This window comes from Lissotriton helveticus, chromosome 9, assembly GCF_964261635.1.
Source record: "Lissotriton helveticus chromosome 9, aLisHel1.1, whole genome shotgun sequence".
Lineage (NCBI taxonomy): Eukaryota > Metazoa > Chordata > Amphibia > Caudata > Salamandridae > Lissotriton > Lissotriton helveticus.
In genome coordinates this window covers 133510628-133531860 of record NC_136070.1, presented here as the reverse complement: position 1 = coordinate 133531860, position 21233 = coordinate 133510628, and the positions used below count along the sequence as shown (strand labels likewise).

Sequence of the window (21233 nt, the reverse complement as noted above, 5' to 3'; positions counted from 1 at the left end):
TTTGTGGGCTTGAATTCTCGACTAATTTAGTAACAAAAAGGTGAGGGTATGACTCACTACTTGTCTTGAGGCCACTGTTGATGCTAAAACATTTTTCAAATCTAGAATAAAAATCACTAATATCTTCGTCTTGTTTCTGTTTACAGGCTGAGATTGCATCCCAGTCTTCTTTTCTAGTTGTCAATAATCTGGGTAAAACTTGTATTAATAATTCCGGTAATTCTTTACATTTATCTCCAAGACCGGTACCTGGTACTCGTGCCTTGTCTTCAGCTTCTAGAACTGCCCAATCGATCTTTTTCTCTCCCACCTCCCATTCTTTTTCCTTGAGCTTTTCATACACCCCTGCGGGCAGCAGAACTTTTAACATTTTAATTATATCTGGATACGTGTATTCTCCCATACGGAGCATGTCTTTTAATTCTCTATGGAACCCTGCTGGATCTTTGTCATGACAGGGAATTAATTTCTTCATCTCGAGGAGTTCCATCTTTGTAATCGGAGTGTAAACAAACACTCGTTCTAGTTCGCCACCCGTTCCTCTGACTGGGTGGACTTCTCGTAACGGATTCTGTCTCTCCATGTAAAATGGTTTACCTTCTGGGGGTGAGGCAGGAACAAAATGCGGACTCAAAAACGTTCTATATTTGTGACGCTGTTCTAGAATGACACTAATTAAATCGGTACCTAGACCTTTCCATCTATACTGGAGTAACTCGTTCAGGACATCATGTAACGGACCTGGATCAGAGTGTTGACCCTCATACAAAGTAATGAGGTGCTGAATCATATACATACCCACCAGTCGTTGTTCGGCTGGGGGCATTTTCAGAAACATTTGTGCCACTATTTCGTCTGGAAAAGTGGTAGAATCAGTAATCCATCGGACTGCTGATCGGGCTAGTTCTTGTTCATGCATGGTACTTAACTCACTGTAACCGATTCGTGATTTCAGAATGTGATCGGTAGCTTGAAACACTTGTTCTAGTGAACCTTGTTCTGGTGCTGGAGAATGAAAAATAGACTTGTGTTCTAGGCGTAAATGGCGATCTGGAAATCTAGATTTTCCTACATACGCTATTCTGGCGGGATTCTCGTCGTCTATCTCTTCAGTATCAGAATTACTTTCTTTCTCGCTTACTTGTGCTGCTTTACGTTGTTCGTGTATCTTTATTATTTCTCTACGGATTTTCTTGTACATACTCTCCATAGCACCGACGGTCTTGTGCTTACCCTCGGCTATATTATCACTCCACCTTGTCAGGGTTCTCATTTCGGCCGGATCTTTAGACGGGTAATCTTGTTCTCTTATTAGACAATTGATCAGAAACTTTAATATCATGAGCTGGATCTCGGCTTTCCTTTGAGACATGGCCTCGCTAATGCTTTCTGGATCATCCCCTGTACGGATGAAACGATATATTCTGTCTAGATCTTCTTTCATATTCGGTAAGGTGACTAGATACTCGGCCACCTTTCTTACGCGGAATGAATATAAAACCATATTATCCTCGCCTGGGACTGGATCATAGCCGCATTCGGCAAGGGATTTTCTTATTTCTGCTACAGTCTGATGTCTGGGCGTACGCTGTGACGCTTGTGCATGTAATTCGGCTGTCGTTAAACGCTTGTGTGGCGGCGGGGTTTGAGGAGTACCTCCCCCTGCGGCCCCTAAACTAGAGTCGTCTACTGAGGCTCTTCGTCCTGGCAGAGTGGGAAATGGAAATGTAGGCTGGACTTGTATGGCGGGCTGGACCGGGGGTACCGTAACAGGTACTCCGGTGTCTGGAGGAGCGGGAAGTGCCTGATTTACAGGGACTGGCGGAGCGCGAACAGGATTTGCATATTCTGGGACTGTGTCGTCCAAATAGGACGAAATAAAAATATCAGCTGCGGTCTGTTTGTGACGTAGTTTGGTCGGAACTAATGGTGGCGGGAAATTACTGGATGCCTCTGGGGTCGCTTTTGGCAAGCCCTCGGCAAGGAGAGGATACATACCCCTAATAAGGGCATGCCTCTGTCTGTCTGACTGTTCGGCTTTGACTTGTTCACCTATCTCGATTAGTTCTTTTTCTTGTGCTCGTTCTAAGGATTCTCTACTTAATTCTGACTTTCTGATTTCCTTTTCAGTTCTTTTATGAGCTTCTTTGCGCCATAACTCGATGGCATCTTTCTGTGACTGTCTGGCTTTCTTTGTCCATAATGCTTCTTCTACTCGCATGATGCATTCGGCATCCCATGTACCCGATACGGGCCATCTATACTTTTCTTCTAACTGTTTGGTATACTCTACCCATAAATCTAGATACAATATGGCGCTTATGCCATGCTTCTGATACATAAAATGACCTGGACTGTCCCTAGGCGGAACTGGAACTGCTGCTTCCAGCAGACCCTTTCTGGTTTTTAACTGACGTAATTTCGAAAAGAGCGGCATGACTGAACTATAATCTAGACACAATACAATACACAATAAACACGATACTTATTCCCCATTCATACCACGACATTAAAATACATGAAAAACATTTAAAAATAACAGTTCGAACAGAATACTACCTGGAATACGGAACACAGAATACATGAATTTTCTCGAGAACAGAACTGACTAGAACAGGAACTAGATGCACTGCTGAAACAGTACGAAACTTACCGGTCTCATAAAGAGACACGTCAGGACCCGCATCCACCGAAGTGGATACTTCGTTTGTGGGTCTGTGTACCACCAACCCACGGACCAGAGTCAATTAAATTGACCCTGTCTAGATACCACCCCAGTAACGGTACTCACCGGGCAGCAAGAACGGAAGGCCTCGGACTGGACTGGACTGCTACGACGACGGACGACGAACTTCGGACTTCAGTTACGGGTGGGCCTCCGGATACCTCGGACCTTGGACTCTCGGCTTGGGCTCTGGTCGGGACTCGCCGCGTTCCTCCACCGTCTCGTTTGGATGCTGGACCGCCTCCTCCGTCTCCTCCGTGGGCCTGAGGGATACTTGAAGCAGAAATATCTGCCGGTGCGCAGAAGAGTTCCGTCACGACTGCAGAGGGTCAGGGGGTCGGCGTGGCTTCACCGACGCGTGGGGAAAGGGCAAGTCCCTATTCGGGCGCCATTATGTGGTAAATAAATAAATAATACCCTATTTTTGAATGTATAAATGAATAACAGATAGCTCAATAAATAAGAGTCAAAATTCGAGGTAGTAGGAGTTTCGCAGGTTTATTACAGCATAAAGGACAGGAACAGGACAACCTGCATAGGAATAGGATGGCAGGGCCCAGCAGCGCTGCTGGTGTCAGGATCGGGACAAGGGGAACGGAGGACTTTTTTAATAACAGTGCATGAGCATATATACATAACGCAAACACATAGCATTACATTGCAATAGGCGTAGCAGTGGGTGGAGCAGAAGGTGTGACGCGTAGCAGTCGCGAAAGATAAGGGTGAAAAGAGGTGTAACAGGGCGTATACATAGACATGTGATGCAAACGTAACAGAATATGTCATGAATGGGGCGGAAACCATGGAGGGGGCTACCTGAGGAGCCGGGACCTCTAACCTGATGGTGCGCGCAAACTAGCAATGACGTATCACTAGGAGAAGCTGGGGGCTATGAACTCTGTGCTAGGAGCAGAGACTGAAGTCTGGAGAGTCAGGGCGACATGTACCTAAACAGTATCTAGTATCTGATGTTTAGAGAACATGTTGATATAAACTAGAAGTCAGGAGGGGAAAAGCTAACTTGATTCTAGACTTAACCATGCATTATTCTACATGTAGTGCGTGATGAAGAATATTAAATGACCATTAAATGCAGTATTTCTCTAACGTGGAGACGTGAAGGCTAGACAATGACGGAAACTATTGATGCGGTTCAGTAGCTTAGGAATGCAGAGAAGGAGGACTGAACTGATAACTGGAACTATAACATACTTTTGGCAGACTCAGAGGCAGAGCCAGGCTGAACCGGGCACTGTGAGGCAGGAAGTAAGTGAAAGGTCGAGGATACAGGTGGGGGCTGTATCGCTCCTCAGCGAGGTTTCAGGAGACAGGAGCTGAATCTGGTGTCCAGGCCCTTTTGAGGCCTAGAAACGGGGACTTTACAATGAAATAACGTGCACACTGAGAAACGTGGCAACGTAACTTTACATAGGCCTGATATTCGTAGTATTCACGAGAACTGGAAACTGGCATACTAGAGGTGGACACAACTATAATTGTGTCTTGATCGAACATAGGGAATACATATGCATATTTAATCATGCACACATAACATATGATGGATGACACGTAGGGACACAGAACATGGCAAAATTTACTTTTCCACACTTTGCCTGTAACCCATTTAGCTGGTCCATGAAATTCAAGTAATGTCTACTTACCACCAGATTGTAGGCATGAACAGTTTTATCTGCTGAGCAGGTGTACAGAAGACCCCCAAAAATCTGGATAGCATTTACTGCTGCTTGGTGACCTTCAAAGTTCCCTTCTGTTGGATCTTCATCCTCTCCTGGTTCTGAAGACACTTCTGTGAAACAAGGATAAGAAGTGTTAACTAAAGCACCACCTCACAAAATACTCCTATAAAATTAAGACATTCAAAAAATAAAAAAGATAAGGCAAAGGCTTCTGAAGGACAGGTGCAACTGTAGAGAATCACATTGGGCTACTTCTTTGCCAAAAAGGAAGCCGATCACGTCAAACACAAACCTGAAGAGTTCTTGGACCCTTTGACTGTTGATATTGGTGTACGGGCTTCAGGCACACTGCAGAAGGAAAAAGAAGAGATTCTATGAAGGCCCAGTGAATCAGTGTTATAATAGTTGAAGAACTACTATCAAAGTGAAAGCTTAAGGTACTGATCTGATCAAATGAAGTGAGTACTATGGATCCATCCCAGTTCAACAGGGAACGTACTGATCCAGACTGGATTAAACAACGAGGCTACAATTGCCTGAAGTGGACGAGGAGCGAGCATTACTAAGACACACAGGAGTGATGGAGAAGAGAATACAACACCTACAATATATAAAATGACACTCCAGCTACTTGGAATTACACTTTCACTTGGCACCCCAATGTCTTATTCACTCCACACGAAACACACAACACACAAATCAACCAATCACATTGTGAGAAAGTAAGACCATTTTCTGATTAGGAAAACTTTTTCTGAATCAGGTAATGTGTTTAAAAATGATTAAACATTCAGAATTTTAAAGGAATGTGTTTTGGGTGTTCCTTTCAAATAGGGAACCTGTACCATATATAATAAAAGTTTGCAACCTTAATTCCAATTGCAAAAACCTGATCAATTACGGACTTTCAAGTCGGTCTGGTAACAGATCAGCAAAGGCACTGTGCTTAATTTGTAAGAAAATAAGTGCCAGGGCCCAGGTCAGAAGGCCACTACCGCGTGCACCACCCTTTGCGACTGCCAATGAGAGTACCTACCGAACTACAACCATTACACTGCTACAAGTGTTAGAATTCAAACTGCTCGACGGCTCCAGAGATAAAAGAATGATTTGGGCATCAGGTATTGCTTGTTTTTAATGCATATTGTACTAATAAACAAGTATTGTTCTGCTTATCTTTGAATTACACAAACAGCCGGGCCATGTGGCAGCTTTCACAAGTATCGGTGTTGACAATACAGTGCCAGAGCCAAGCACCAGAAACCATCGGCACAAATTAAGCACTGGGGAGGCACCTTCCCTTTGGGAATCAGGGTGGAAACTTCCAGCGGATTTAACAGTGGTCAAGGTATTGCCAACTTTCATTTAATTTTTTCAAAATTGAAAAGCCTTTTTTTATTAAGCAGTATCATTTGTTTTAAATTTCCTTGCAATACACTATTAAATAAAGCAGAATGCAAGTTAGGCAGGTCCATGGAAAAGAAGATGGTTTTAGACTTATCAGGCCTCGACACAATTTTGTGTATATTATATTGTAACTTCATTTATATAGTGTTTCATACCCTGATGAGACATTACCACGTATTTACAGATGGGTAGCACGCTACTCCTTGAGTGTATTATGAATGGAAGCGTATGTATGTATGTATGTATGCCATGTGGTCTCAATGGAACACATTTTGATGTTCTCCACAAGGAACAGAGTTGTTGTCTTATGTTTTGACGCTGCGTCTAGGTGAAGATGAAGTGATATGGAGAGAGGGATGCAACAATTAAGATTCAGAAAATGTGTATGGAACGGTAGACTGTCAGGAAGTGCATGGAGTCCTACTTGGGATGTGTTTTTGTGTTGTAAGTGAGTGATAGAGAACGATCATTACATGTCGTCTCAAGCATGAGGCGGCATACCCACTAGTGTTTACTAAAGTTGTGAGAACAGAAGCAATCATGCAACATGCACATACCCATCATTTTAAAAGTTCATACACACTTTGGGTATGAAAGGCCCTCTATCCACTGACTAGAGTATAAGCTCTAGAATACACACAGGAGTGGCAACAGAGCAACCATTGTGGCTGGGCACTCAACAACAAGATGTAATATATGCTCTAAGAGGTCTACTTTAAAGAGGAAGTGGAGCAATCCAAGTGAATAGACATCATGCAACTAGCTGTGAAGTTCTTGCTCCGAGGGATGTACTTAGAAGCAGCATAGAGCAATTTATAGAAAAAGCATAGTAGCAACTCACACAAAAAGGTGTAATGCAAAAAGCAATGCTAGAAGTTTGTTTTAAATGATTGAATCAAAAAATTTGTAATAACTGGTTATATTCATTCCTGCTTAAAGAGCACTTGCTAATTTCATTCTAAATGATACTTTGAAGGACTATATATTGACAAAGCTTATCGTTGTTTTTTGGTTTATTCCTGGCAGTATGGAAAATGCTACTTACCAGTATGCATCTGTTCTTGGCATGTAGAGCTGCAGATTCACACACTGTGCATAGATCTCCATCTGGTGTTGGGCCCGGATGTTTGCACTTTGTTGTTGTCCTGGAAAAGGCTTTGGAAGTCACACGATAGTTGACTCCTCCTTTGGACAATAGTGCGCAGAGGCATCGGCTCCATCTTCAGATTGTTTTTTGGCCAGTTAAGGAAATGATAGAGTTTTGTGAGAAACAGAAAAGATGCTCATTTATACTGTATGTAAATAAGATAATACTGGAACAGATCAAGGTAGCCAGGGAGGCGGGTGGGCGTGTGTGAATCTGAAGCTCTACATGCCAAGAACAGATCCATACTGGTAAGTAGCATTTTCCGTTCGAGGCATATGAGCTGCAGATCACACAATGTGCATAGATTGTATAGCAGTACTCCACCTTAGCGGCGATCACCAGTATCTGTTGCAGTTGTTTGAAATAGTGTTTTGAGTACAGCTTGGCCCACACTAGCTCGTTGCTTTGCTTGCACATCTACCCAATAATGTTTTGTGAATGTGTGTGGTGTAGACCATGTAGCTGCTTTTTTCTGGTAGAGTGGGCTTTAGGGGGAATTGATAATGTACGTTTTGCTTTTTGATAGCAAATTTGTATGCATTTGACAATCTACCTTGCAATACAAGCTTTTGATATCGGGTTGCCTTTATGTGGTGGTGAGAAGGATACAAAAAGTTGTTGAGTTTTGCAAAAAGATTTTGTTCTGTCAATATAATAAAGGAGTGATCTTTTTACGTCTAGCGCATGAAGAGCTCTTTCTGCGACTGTTTGTGGTTTCGAGAAAAATATTGGCAAATCTACAGACTGATTGAGATGAAAGGGAGAAATAACTTTAGGAAGGAATTTTGGATTTGTCCTGAGAACCACTTTGTTATGATGGAGTCTTAAAAATGGTTCTTGAATAGTAAGTGCTTGTAGCTCATTGACTCTTCTAAGGGAAGTAATGGTCACTAGGAAAGCGACTTTCCATGTGAGAAATTGCAATTCGCATTTGTGGAGAGGTTCGAATGGAGGACCCATTAGTCTTGTGAGAACAATATTTAAGTTCCCAACAGGTGAGGGGGGAACTCTGGGTGGAATTATTCTTTTATGTACTCCCATAAAGGCTTTGATGGCAGGTACTCTGAATAGTGACAATTGTTGTCTGTTCTGTAAGTAGGCTGCTATAGCAGCAAGGTGTAACCTAATAGATGTGTGTGCTAGGTTAGATCTTTGGAGATGTAACAGGTAACCTAAGATATGTTGGATCGACACATCTAAGGGATTGATGTGGTTATTGTTGTAGTATATGTCAAATCTTTTCCACTTGGCTGCATAGCAAGCTCTAGTGGTGGGGAGTCTAGCTTCTCTAATAACATTAATGCAGTCAGGGGGAAGGTTAAGGTAACCAAACTCTAGGACTTCTGGAGCCAGATCTCTAGGTTGAGCGGTGCCGGATCTGGGTGTCTGTTCTGACAATGGCCCTGGGTTAGGAGGTGTGGGGAGAGGTGTAGTTTTTGGTGCGGGACTACAGATAGTTCCAGTAATGTGGTGTACCACGGTTGGCTGGCCCATGTTGGAGCAACTAGGATGAGAGTCAGTGAGTGTTGCTGCGGTTTGCGCACCACCAGTGGAATGAGTGGGAGAGGTGGAAAAGCGCATGCAAATCTGCCTGACTAATTCATCCATATCGCATTGCCTTTGGACAATGGGTGTGGATACCTGGCGGAGAAACTTGGGCATTTGTAGTTTTTGTGTGTGGCGAAGAGATCTATTTCTGGCTGTCCCCATAACTGGAAAAATGGTTGAAGAACTTGCGGATGAAGTTCCTACTCGTGAGTCTGTTGCGTTTGACGACTTAACAGATCTGCTATGCTGTTCTGGTCTCATGGAACATGTTGGGCTAGGAGAAAAATGTTTTGAGGAATAGCCCATCTCCATATGCTTTGTGCTGGTTGGGAGTTGCAGGGAGTGTGTCCCGCCTTGTTTCTGTATGTAAAACATTGCGGTCATATTGTCTGTAAAGACTAGGACAGCTTTGGCCAGAATGTGTTTCTGGAACAACTTTAATGTTAGGAATATGGCTAGTAACTTTAGGTGATTGATGTGGAGCAACCTTTGTTGGCGTGTCCACCTGCCCTGCCTGGTATGATGTAACAGATGAGCTCCCCTGCCGGAGAGCGATGCGTCCGCTGTTAGCACAATCTGTGGAACTGGCTCGATAAATGGTTGCCCCTTGGAAAGTTTTTGGTGTTCCACCACTGCATAGACTGATGCATGCGACCGTCCACCAACACCAGATCGCTCAGCTGACCTTGAGCTTGGTTCCACTGACGTGCTAAAAATTCCAGTAGGGGACGCATCTGGAGTCTTGCGTGAGGTACTATGAATATGCAAGAAGCCATTATCCCTATGAGTTCCATGAACACTCGAGCTGGGAGAGAGTGTTGCGGCTGAAACTTTGTGATGAGGCTTTTTCTATGATTGCTATCCTGGCAGGACTGGGATATGCAAGTGCCATTGAGGTATTTATTGTAGCCCAGAGGAATTGTTGTATGCGGGACGGTTGTAGGTGAGACTAGTTGGTTTATGGTAAAAGTCGTGCAGCAGTTGGATTGTGGCATGAGTGTGATGTACACACTGGTTGTATGAATTTGGCTTTTATGAGCCAGTCGTCTAGGTAGGGGTAGACATGAATATTCTGCCTACTTAGGTGAGCCGCAACTACTGCTAGACACTTGGTGGAGACTATGGGCGCTGTGGTGACTCTGAATGGGAGTACCTTGAATTGGTAATGCGGACGGTCCACTACAAACCTGAGATATTTCCTGTGAGAGGTGTGAGTGAGAATATGAAAGTAGGCGTCCTTGAGATCTAGAGTGGCAAGGAAATCGCCGTGTGCTAGCAGAGGAAGGGCCTGTGGAAGCGTGATCACGTGAAAGTGGTCTGATTGTATGTAGAGGTTTAGGGGTCTGAGGTCTAGGATGGGTCTCAGAGGTCCGTCCTTCTTTGGGATGAGAAGAACAGGGAGTAAACCCCTGTGTTTTGTTGATGTTGGAGAACTGGCTCTATTGCATGTTTTTGTAAGAGGGAGATTACCTCGTTTTAGTAGTGATAAATGCTCTGTTGACATTAAATGTTGTCTGGGTGGTATGTTTGGGGGGTAGAGGTGAGTTCTAGACAATATCCCGATGTAACGATTTGTCTCACCCACCTGTCGGTTGTGATGTTGTTCCAGACAGGAAGGAACTGTAGCAGTCTTCCCTCGACCAGAGTGGAATGGTCCGAGGGAGGGAAGTCATTGGGTAGGGGTGGAGGCAGAGCGGGTATTGTTGGTCTTGCCTCTACCTTTGTTATTATTGCCTCTGTAACCTCCTTTTTGATAGCCTCTGGTAAATGTGGTCTGGGTGGGAGGTTTGTAAGAGGTGGAGGGGTTGTCAGAGGAGTAGCACCCGGAGGTGCCTTTGTAAAAGGAGTGACAAAAAGAACGTCTGGGAGCTTGCGATTGCAAGGCTCCCATTGATTTAGCCATGTCAGTGTCTTTTTTCATCTTCTCCAGAGATTAATCCACTGTAGGTCCGAACAAGTGTTTTTCATCAAATGGCTGATTAAGGATGGAAGTTTGTAGTTCAGGTTTAAAGCCTGAAATACGTAGCCAAGTAGCTCTACGCAGAAGGACACTTGTGTTGATAGCTCAAGAGGCGGTGCCTGCTACTGTTAGAGCGCAACGGATGGAGGTGTTACTAATAAGCTTACCCTCCTGTATGAGGTTGTTGGCCTTGTTTTTATTTTTGTCTGGAAGGTGTTGCAATAGAGTCTCTAGCTCGTCGTAATGTGCTCTATCATACCTAGCTAACAGAGCTTGAGTGTTGGCGATACGCCATATGTTAGCTGCTTGTGACGCTGTGCGTTTACCAGGAGCGCCCAAGAGTTTGGACTCTTTGTCGTCCCCTGATGTTTGCAAGTTAGCCTTTTTCCTGGCGTTGGAGACCACTAAGGAGTCCAACAGTATGTGGCCCTTAATGTATGCCGGGTCTGCTGGGGCGGCTTCATATTTCTTCTCTATCCTGGGGTTAATAACTCTAGCTCTAACTGGATCTTTAAACACTTCCGGTGCATGTTTAATTACTCCTTTGAGCATAGGTAGAATAGGGGTGGACTTTTGTGCAATATCAAAAGAGTCCATTAAAAAATCCTCTTCCCCAGGGTCTGTGTGCAAGTCAATCCTGTGGTATTGTGCAGCTCTCTGAACAAGCTGGTTGAAATCCATGGTATCCTATGGAGAGGAAGGTCTAGAGGGGTAGATGTCGTCGTGTGGCACATTACGGACATCTAGTGTATTGTAATCGTCCCAGGGGTCTGGGGTAGAAGGTGGACTAGGGTGCACTAGTGGCTCATCATCTGCACCCTCCCCTGTGTCATTAGGGGTGTCATCATGGTCCACTGACGGAGGAGATGGTGTAGGAGAGTGGTGTGGTGGAGAAGGTGGAGGAGGAGGAGGAGGAGGTGGAGAAGGGATGCTGAGAGGAGATGTAGCAATGTCCCTCTTTTTGGGTGGTGGAGCCGGTATAGTGTCCAGTGGTCTCTGTTTAGAACAGAGAGCCAGCTGACCAGTCTTTGGGTCTTTTATAAGAGATTTTTGGGTGGGATCCGGTTTAAAAAGCTCTTCTGCTGGAGGTTGGCCTTTCTGACAGCAGAGCGGTTTTATGCTCTTTAGGCTTCGAACTGTGACGTTTTACAATGTCTGTAGGAGTGTGTGGAACTGGTTGTTTTTTCGGCTCAGAGGTCTTTTTCGGCACCAAAGGTTAAGAGTCTGTAGTTTTCGGTAGCGGCTTCTTGCTTGGTTCCGATGGTTTCTTCGGAGTCGAGGGATTGGAGCTGGTAGGCTTTGGTGCCGAGTGCGGAGCAGAGGCAGTAGCGGGCACTGAGGAGGAAGGCAATGGCTTCCTTTTCGGTGTCGGGGCTTCGGCACCAACGGCAGGCTGACTCGAGCTCGAATGGCCTGAAGGCTTAGTTGGAGACTTATTTCCCGGGCCCGGAAGCGGGGCGTGAGAAGTACTGTCTCGGTGTGCACCTGGGCCCGAAGGTGAAGGTGTGACCAAAGCCTTTTTAGGTGTTGGGGAGTGGGTCGGGGGTCGACGTCAGTACTTATGACCCGCTGCCCAGGAGTGATGTCTTCGACGTCTGAGTCATCGACTTCGTAGTCTTCTTCGACCCGCTCCTCTTCTGGTACATCAACGCCCTCCTGGAAGATGTCGTCGGGAATGGATGTCTATGAGCAAGCCATGCTTCTTCGAGCTCGACGAGCTTGAATAGTTTTTTGGTGCGGAATGAGGCGCAAGCTGGACAGTCTCTGGCCTCGTGCTCCGGTGAAAGGCAGAGGTTACACACCTCATGAAGTTTTGTGTGTGGGAACTTCGACCCACACTGAGGACACTTCTTAAATGGAGTCCTTTCCGTGAGCCAGATGTAATGGCATATGTAGGCCCGAAGGCCTTCGTCGACAACCGGAATTGAGGACTTCGAATTTGGAGAGATGCGCATCGACTAGAGATCGCGATCGAAACAATACTGGAGAAAAAGGTGAAGGATTACACGTCGAAAGTTGAATCGGTAACGGCACCGAACTGGAGCGCGATAAACACATCCTAGCCCGATGGCGGAAAAAAACAATCTGAAGATGGACCCGATGCCCATGCGCACTATGGTCCAAAGGAGGAGTCACCTATATCGTGACTTCCAAAGACTTTTCCAGGACATCAACAAAGTGCAAACATCCGGGCACAACACCATATGGCGATCTATGCACAGTGTGTAAATCTGCAGGGCATATGCCTTAAACACCTCTTTACAATAAATAGCCAGAACTGGTGCAGTGCCTATTAGTATCAATTACATTTTGTGAGAAAATGGGGTTCTTTTGCAATACACCCCCCCACAAACACACACAGACCCTTTTTGCCAGTTTTTATGTTGCCCAGTACCAGTGTTCTTTCCCTGAAACTGTTCCACAATTGGCACTTTAGATCACCTGTAGGTCCCTAGTAAATGGTATCAGGGTACCAAGGGCATTGGGACTGAAGAGGGTCTCTCTCCAAGGAACCCCTCACCTAGGCCATGAAGACTGACAGTAAAGCATGAATGGCCTAGGACAAAGGCAACATGGCACACTGTCCGTGTGCCACGCCAACAAGCACTGCCTAAGGTATAGGTAAGTCACCCCTCTAGCAGGCCTTACAGGCCTAAGGCAGGGTGTGTAGGAAGGTGGATATCTGACTATGGTTGCCCCCCACTTTTTGCCTGGTGTTTTGCTGGTTTTTGACTTAGTTGGCCTGGGATCCTGCTATTCAAGACCCCAGGCTTCTTGCTCTCTCTGTTAAAATGGATTCCATGTACTTTAGGTGCATTTACCAATTGGTACTGGGCCACCTTATCAGTCCCTGTACCCAGGGCATAGGTGTACCCAGGGCTTACCAGGGGCTGAAGCATGTATTATGCCACCCCTGGCTGGCCATCTAAATCTGACACAACTGGCTGTATGACAGCTGGGGCAAGGTGGTGTAATCACCCTTTGCTATAGATATAGTATACCTATATCTAACCCTAAAATGGACACATATATTCCTATCAGTCACTCCTATGGAAGGCCTTATCAATCCTGAAGGCAGAGTGCTTGGAATTATGTGAGATGGTGCTCTGGCATGAGCTGAGCCCGTTTGCAGCTTGCGGAACCAAGTCCTAATAGCTGTTCCATGATAACGCTATACCATATACTCTTAAGTGCATTATCAACCTCGCGGTTAAATGCTAACTCTGGTATAGCATTATCAAAACATTTAGAGTAAGGTGTCATACGATTTGGAATACTACCCCCTCGCCAATTCTGGCGACGGGGGTAGCATTCCACCCTTCTAGAGGGACACGACATGTATGTAACTGTGAACCCCGGTTAAAGTTAACTCGAGCCTCAGCATCACAAAATGGATGCTGCCACCACAGACACAAGTCTGACCTCCTGCTGCTGAGAGTCCTTCCAGCGAGGATGACTTGGACAAAGGGTTTCCTGCCTTGGGAGGAGCTAGCACCACCCCAGACAGGATTTTGTGTATTGAGGTAGGGAGGCCCGAAAGGAATGAGACATGCCTGGGGCAAACAAGGTGCCCTGTGCATACACCGGTTCAAACCAGTTGCTGGGGCATCCCTGCCCCAGCTCTGGCGGGAAACCGGACAAAGGATAGGGGGTGTAACCACCCCCCTTCCTGGTCCCACCCAGGGGAGGGACCTAGTCAGTAGTGCAGCCCCCTTTAGGAGAATAAAGGTAGGAGCTGGTCCCATTCCAAATTAGATTATCCTGAACTATTCAACAAGAAGAAACTCTGGCCTTCGACGTTCTGCTCCACAGAAGACTGAAGAATCTCCCTTGTGGACAAGGAGTGTCCACCCTGCAACTGCAGGCACCATCAAGCGTCCAGCGGCTTCACTTTGTCGTCTTCCCTCGAGGATCCAGACTTCAGAGCCCGACGAGACCCGGATTCCCAGACCTCTCCGACTTCAACTCACATCTGCAGCAAAGCTGAGACCCGTGGGTGCGACGAGACACGTGGGATCGGCCATCTTGAACGAACCTGCACTTCGCTTCCAGCACGACTCCCGAGGTAAACTCGACCAAGTGCTTTGGGGACTGAGAAGCCCCAGCCCCGAGCAGCCCCTGCACCGAAGACCAGCCCTCCAGCATCCACGAGATCTGCGTGGGGCCCTTCTGCTTGTCTGCTGCTCGACGCGTTGTCTGGTCACTTGCCGGCTGGCTAGTGGCCTCCTAGACGACGAACCTTTGAATCTTTGCTGCTGGTCTGGTTGCTCCAGACTGGCCCTTGCTCCTTTCCAAAAGAGGGGCACCCCGGACTCTCCTAGTCCGCACCAGACGTCTTTTCCCTTCACCGCGTGGGTTGCCTTTGCCAAGGCCTGTTGAGTCCAATCCCGGATCCGACACCGCCGACAGCGAGAGCCTGCGTGGGACAGCTCGTGCCTCCATCCTGGTCGTCGAAGACACATCCTGGTCCACGTGGCTGCAGAGTCAAGCGTCCACTCTTCACCTGATCGCGACAACAGCACCTGGTTCCTTCCTGGCTCCACACCGGTCACTGGCTAGTGACTTTGAACACTGTCCCCTCTGCTTTCAGGTCCTCTTCTTCACCGATCCACCCTTGGATCGCACCAGACATCTTCCTCCTGGTCGCCTGCAGCATCTTTTCTTTCAGGCTCCATTGACTTCAACGCGAGAACCCGACACACTTTGGCACCTATGCACCCGCAGCCCCTGGGTGAGGTAACAAGAGCATTTCGGTGCTCAACGGTAGTCTAACTGTCCTAGTGTCTAATTCCACAGTCGTTGTTGTCCTAACTAGTCAGGATTGTCCGTACTTACCTTTTACTTGAACTGTACTGTCCATAGACGTTGTTACGCATCTCGCGTGTGAGTTCACACTCTGCACACGCGTTCCGTGGGCCTCCTATTACTTACCTGAAGTTAGTATAGCGTGGTCCCATCGATCCTACAGCCTCTGGACAGCTCCATTCCTTTTATCGACTCTCACATTCCACTTACTTAGTATATGGTTTGTCGTGCCCCTAGGGCACCATTGTAATTTTGTGCAACTTGTAGTATTTTTCGCAAGAGATTGTCATGTGCTTAGCCCTCTGACCTCATAAAGAGTTCAGAGGTGTTGTTATTAATAAATATACTGTTTATTTTCATAACAACCTGTGTGGTGTCCTTTCATCTGGTATTCAAGGGGTTATATTGTGGTAAAACAGCTGGCTTCACATGCCAAAAGAGTTTAGCCTAAGACTGCTTTGTCCATGCTACCATTAGGATAGCTGGTCTATAAGGTTGACTTACAACCAATCACCATAAGGGTTGTTTGGACTGATACAAGGTGATCACTAGAACTAGTGAGCATCATATATCAGGCCAACTTCTCACATTGGTGTGCAGTGGTTGGGATTTGAGCTTGCTGTTGTTTTTGCCACATATAATCTTGAAATATCATTTGAAAGATCACATAAGGTACCTAGGTACATATAACAAGCTTAGAAATACTCTGAGTTCTACTGAACCAGCTGTTGTAGTAGAAAGGGCCTAGCACACCCTGACTACAACTCGTAGCAAGGGATCAGTAGGAAAACCCATAGTGTAGGTAGGTGCACCACTTACACCTCACTAGAAAGCATGTCTACCACAGGAGAGACCTCAGTGACTCCCCTTGTGGTTAGTGACCCTCCACAGGTCCTTTCCAGATATGCAGCTCTCAGTTTCCAGGAGATGAGACAATTGTGTACCTCCAGGAAATTGAAACAGGGTTCTAGCCCTACCACTCCTTTTCTGTTAGGTCTCTTAGAGACATATGATGCCAGAAGGGCTGCCAACACAGACCCCTCTAATCCAGATAGGAGCATGCCAGCCTTAGAAGGTACTCTTGGAGATCCAGACCTCCCTGAAACTGACAATGTAGAAGAGGAGGAGGAAGAAGAAGAACCATCTGGGGATGAGGCAGACAATGGTTCTGTGATAGTCAGCAGACTCACAAGGGCCAACTTAGACCTACATAGGGAAGGATCTGGGGGACCCCCAGTACTGACCCTGAGCAGGCCTAACTTTGGAGCTAGGAGAGATAGATCTCATTCTAGGGACTCCAATAGATCTGTGCACTCTCATGCCTCTGCTCAGAGGAGAATGACTTCCCCTCAGAGGAGAGAGCATGAAGCAAGGATGAAGCAGGCTAATCTGAGGATCCAGAGGGAAGAACTTGCCCTTGCCAAAGAGAAGTTTGCCTTTGCTAGAGAGCAACAGTTGAGTGGGGTAGTCCCCACTGGTGGCAGCAATATCCCTAGGGATAGAGACAGGAGTTTTGATAATAGACACCTGAGTAAAATAGTGCCCTCCTATAAGACAGGAGATGATATCCACAAGTGGATAACTGCTTTGGAGAGAGCCTGCAAAGTACAGCAGGTACCCCAGAGTCAGTGGGCAGCTATATTGTGGCTCTCCTTTGAAGGTAAAGGTAGAGACAAGCTCCTCACTGTTAGAGATGAGGATGCAAATGATTACCAAGTCTTGAAAACTGCTCTGATTGATGGGTTTGGCTTAACCACTGAACAGTACAGGTTGATGTTCAGGGATACCCAGAAAACTCAGGCTCAAGATTGGACTGACTTTGTTGAGGCTTTGGAAGGCTGGCTACTGGGAAGTAAGGTTACTGATTTCACAGGATTGTATAATCTAATTATGAGAGAGCAAGTCTTAAATAATTGTCAGAACCAGTTATTACACCAGCACCTGGTAGACTCTGATCTGACCTCTCCACAAGAATTGGGTAAGAGGGCGGACAAATGGGTCAGAACCAGGATTAGGCCTAAGAACCAGGGTGGTGACCAAAAGAAGGAATCAACCAAGCCTCAAGAGAAGGGTGGGAATAAATCTACAGATCAAACCACATCAGGGTCCCAAAAATCCTCTGAGGGGGGTGGGTCCCAGAATCCTTCCAATACCCAGAAGAAACCTTATTGCCAAAACTGCAAACAGGTAGGCCATTGGAAAACTGACAGTAGTTGCCCAAGGGCCAACAACAATAAGGAGAACATACCCCCAAGTAACACTCCCAAGCCTCCTGTTACTACTAGTAGTAATCCCCCAGGTGGTGGGCGTGCCCCCAAGAATTTGGGTGGATTTACTTTGGGAGTTCCTGGGGACTCTGGCCTAACCAGGTCCCCTAACTCAGATTCTCTTGTCTGTGAGACTGGCATGGGGTTTGCCAACTTCACTGATTGTCCCAACACTTTGGGCAAATACAGACAGGAGCCCCTCATCAATGGTCTGAAAGTTGAGGCCTATAGAGACACAGGGGCTAGCATCACCATGGTGACTGGGGAGCCTAGTCCCCTCAAGGCAACTTATACCTGGTGCCACATACCAGGTGACAGACATTGATGGAGTGCAGAAAAATCATCCCATGGCAGTGGTAAATCTCAGCTGGGAAGGTGTCACTGGCCCCAAGAGAGTGGCAGTGTCATCAAACTTGCCTGTAGATTGCCTACTGGGGAATGATTTGGAGATCTCAGCCTGGGCTGAGGTAGAACAAGAAACCCATTCTAAAATGGTAAACCTCCATGAAAAGGTTAGTGGGGCTGTGATGGCCACAGCCCCAGTCCAAGATGTCCTCCCTGAACAGGTTAGGAGGGTTGTGCCAGTCTCAGCCCAATCTCAGACAGATTCCTTCCCTGAAAAGGTTAGCAGGGCTGTGAGGGTAACAGCCCATACCCAAACTGAGTCACTTCCTGAAAAGGTTGGTGGGGTTGTGATGGCCACAGCCCAAACTCAGACTGATAATAGTGTTGTGAAGCCTGAAACTATGGATCACTCCACTCAAACAGAGAGCATTGAGGAGGAAGAGAAATCTCCCTCCCACCAGACTTTAGGAAAGGATCAGCCTCCTCAGGGAACTGATCTTACCCCTTGTGAAGAAACTGCCCCAGAGGTAGTCAGGCCTAGCCTGGCAGAACCCCTGATGTCAGTGGACCCTTCCAAGGTGGGACCCAGTCTGGAGCAGGTAACCTGCCCCTCTCTACCCTGCTTCAGTCAGCCCAGGGCTGTAGAGGTCAGGGAGGCCAGTGGTGGACCCCAAAGGGCCCCCTGCCCAAAAGAACCCCCCAATCAGCAGATTAAGGGCACTGAAGCTAGTAGTTCTAGCCAAGTGAAAATAAAACAAACTCCTGAGGGATCCCCCTTAAAATTAGTTAGGGACCTCCCACAGATGAACACTGTTGGGCACAGCCAAACCTGGGACCTGAGGGCCCCAAACCTGACCTGTCCCTCCAGTAAGCCAAACAGAGGGACCCAGCCTCCAGCTTTAGGTAGCCAGAGGTTGACCCTGAGAGCATACAGCAACTCAGTCCTGGAAAGAAAGGCATATATGGTGGCTAGTGATTGGAGGAAGTTGATCCCAACATTAGTGGAGCCTCACTTCAGTACTCCATCCCAGCACCAGCCTTTTACTTTGCCAAAACACACCACAGGTAGAGATTCCCTATGGTGGAGACCCTCAGATACCCTTAGGGTGAGGGATTGCTTAGTGGACCATGAGATAGGGGGTAACCATGTCAGTGCATGCACCTCCTCATATGGCCACTCGGGCAATATAGGCTTACCTGGTCAAGGATAGCCTTATCTCCTTCCGTTTGGGGGGGGGGGGGGGGGTTATGTAGGAAGGTGGATATCTGACTATGGTTGCCCCCTTACTTTTTGCCTGGTGTTTTGCTGGTTTTCACCGATCCACCCTTGGATCGCACCGGACATCTTCCTCCTGGTCGCCTGCAGCATCTTTTCTTTCAGGCTCCATTTACTTCAACGCGAGAACCCGACACACTTTGGCACCTATGCACCCGCAGCCCGTGGGTGAGGTAACGAGAGCATTTCGGTGCTCAAGGGTAGTCTAACTGTCCTAGTGTCCAATTCCACAGTCGTTGTTGTCCTAACTAGTCAGGATTGTCCGTACATGCCTTTTACTTGAACTGTACTGTCCATAGACGTTCTTACGCATCTCGCGTGTGAGTTCACACTCTGCACACGCGTTCCGTGGGCCTCCTATTACTTACCTGAAGTTAGTATAGTGTGGTCCCATCGATCCTACAGCCTCTGGACAGCTCCATTCCTTTTATCGACTCTCACATTCCACTTACTTAGTATATGGTTTGTCGTGCCCCTAGGGCACCATTGTAATTTTGTGCAACTTGTAGTATTTTTCGCAAGAGATTGTCATGTGCTTAGCCCTCTGACCTCATAAAGAGTTCAGAGGTGTTGTTATTAATAAATATACTGTTTATTTTCATAACAACCTGTGTGGTGTCCTTTCATCTGGTATTCAAGGGGTTATATTGTGGTAAAACAGCTGGCTTCACATGCCAAAAGAGTTTAGCCTAAGACTGCTTTGTCCATGCTACCATTAGGATAGCTGGTCTATAAGGTTGACTTACAACCAATCACCATAAGGGTTGTTTGGACTGATACAAGGTGATCACTAGAACTAGTGAGCATCATATATCAGGCCAACTTCTCACAGGGTGCACTATATCACAAGTGTGGTCACATCTTGTCGTGTATTTCTATAGGTTCTGAATCAGTCCCCCTATTCCTGACCCTATTCTGGTTAAACTAACTATCAAGTTAACTAACAGTCAGCCCATGAGGCAAGAAAAGCCCCCATGATGCAGATACCGTTATCTGACGCAGTCACACTACGGCACAGGAACGTGTTATCTGATTAGGTCATAACGCTTGAGATCTAATTAGACAAGTGACATTCCTCCAGCCCCTGATAAGGCATACGACGTTCTCATAACAAATCAAACCTATGACAACCTGGAAAATCCGTGCGGCCATTGTTTTGATTTCACAGAGAACTTTAGTAAAGAATGTGCTAACGAGCAAGTCGTATGACATCTTTATTGACGTATCTATGTCCATCCTTACGTCAATCTCGGCACCTTTAAGGTATAAATATTGCCGATCTTGCCCTATGCAAACACACGCGTGGTGACAAGACGGAGCAGCCATACTTGCCGAAGCCGAGAGCAGAAGCAGACCCCGCTGGCGCAGCCCCGCCTTCCTGACGCGCTGAGAGACGCGCTGCTATCTCAAGCCGAGAGACCCAGCACCGGCGCTTTCGGGCAGCCCTCGCAGGCAGCCTGGAATATCGAGAGCAGAGAAAGAGATACCATTCCTCATTCATCCTAAATTCCAGGTACAGAACTGAATAACCCCTCACAGAGAATTCTTTAGTTATTCACTTGGCAAAAACAAACTTAACTTAAACTGTAACTTTCTATTCCCGCCCACGCATTAGACTTAGGTCAGGTACACGGGGTAGGCGTATTTAGAAACACCAGTTGAGTACGTTTAGTCAAATGTATATGTGTATGTAAATATATTTTAATCATTTTAAACATCATATGGCTCAGAAACCATATCAATGTTTTTACAGTATTATTTTATACTATTGCTTTTAATGTATGCACTTTACTTAACTATAAGTATTGCAATAATATCGATCCTTTTTCTCATGTATGAGAAAAGAGACTGATCAATAAATAACATCTTTTATTGAACACGCCCGTCTCTTCCTTTTCTCTACATTCTGATGAGACTAAGAATGCACGTACTGACTGAGTAAAATAATTGCCTTGTGCTCACACGACTCTCGAGATTGACTCTTGATTAGGGGAGAGCAAAGTTGTCATGTTCTATGGTTGTCAGAAACTAAATCCCTTCTTGTCTAATCAGGGG

The 21233-nt window shown here is 46.4% G+C and overlaps 1 protein-coding gene across 4 annotated transcripts in view; it reads right to left on the bottom strand.

Moving 5' to 3' along the window:
- Nucleotides 1-21233, bottom strand: part of ZNF106 (zinc finger protein 106) — a 395360-nt gene that overhangs the window by 123066 nt on the left and 251061 nt on the right. For all 4 annotated transcript variants that reach the window (XM_078659625.1, XM_078659628.1, XM_078659626.1 and 1 more), the window contains 2 exons: nt 4715-4770; nt 4387-4532 (listed from right to left, as the gene is read on the bottom strand). In XM_078659625.1, the coding sequence (XP_078515751.1) occupies nt 4387-4532; nt 4715-4770 (202 nt within the window). The remainder of the gene's footprint in view (nt 1-4386; nt 4533-4714; nt 4771-21233) is intronic.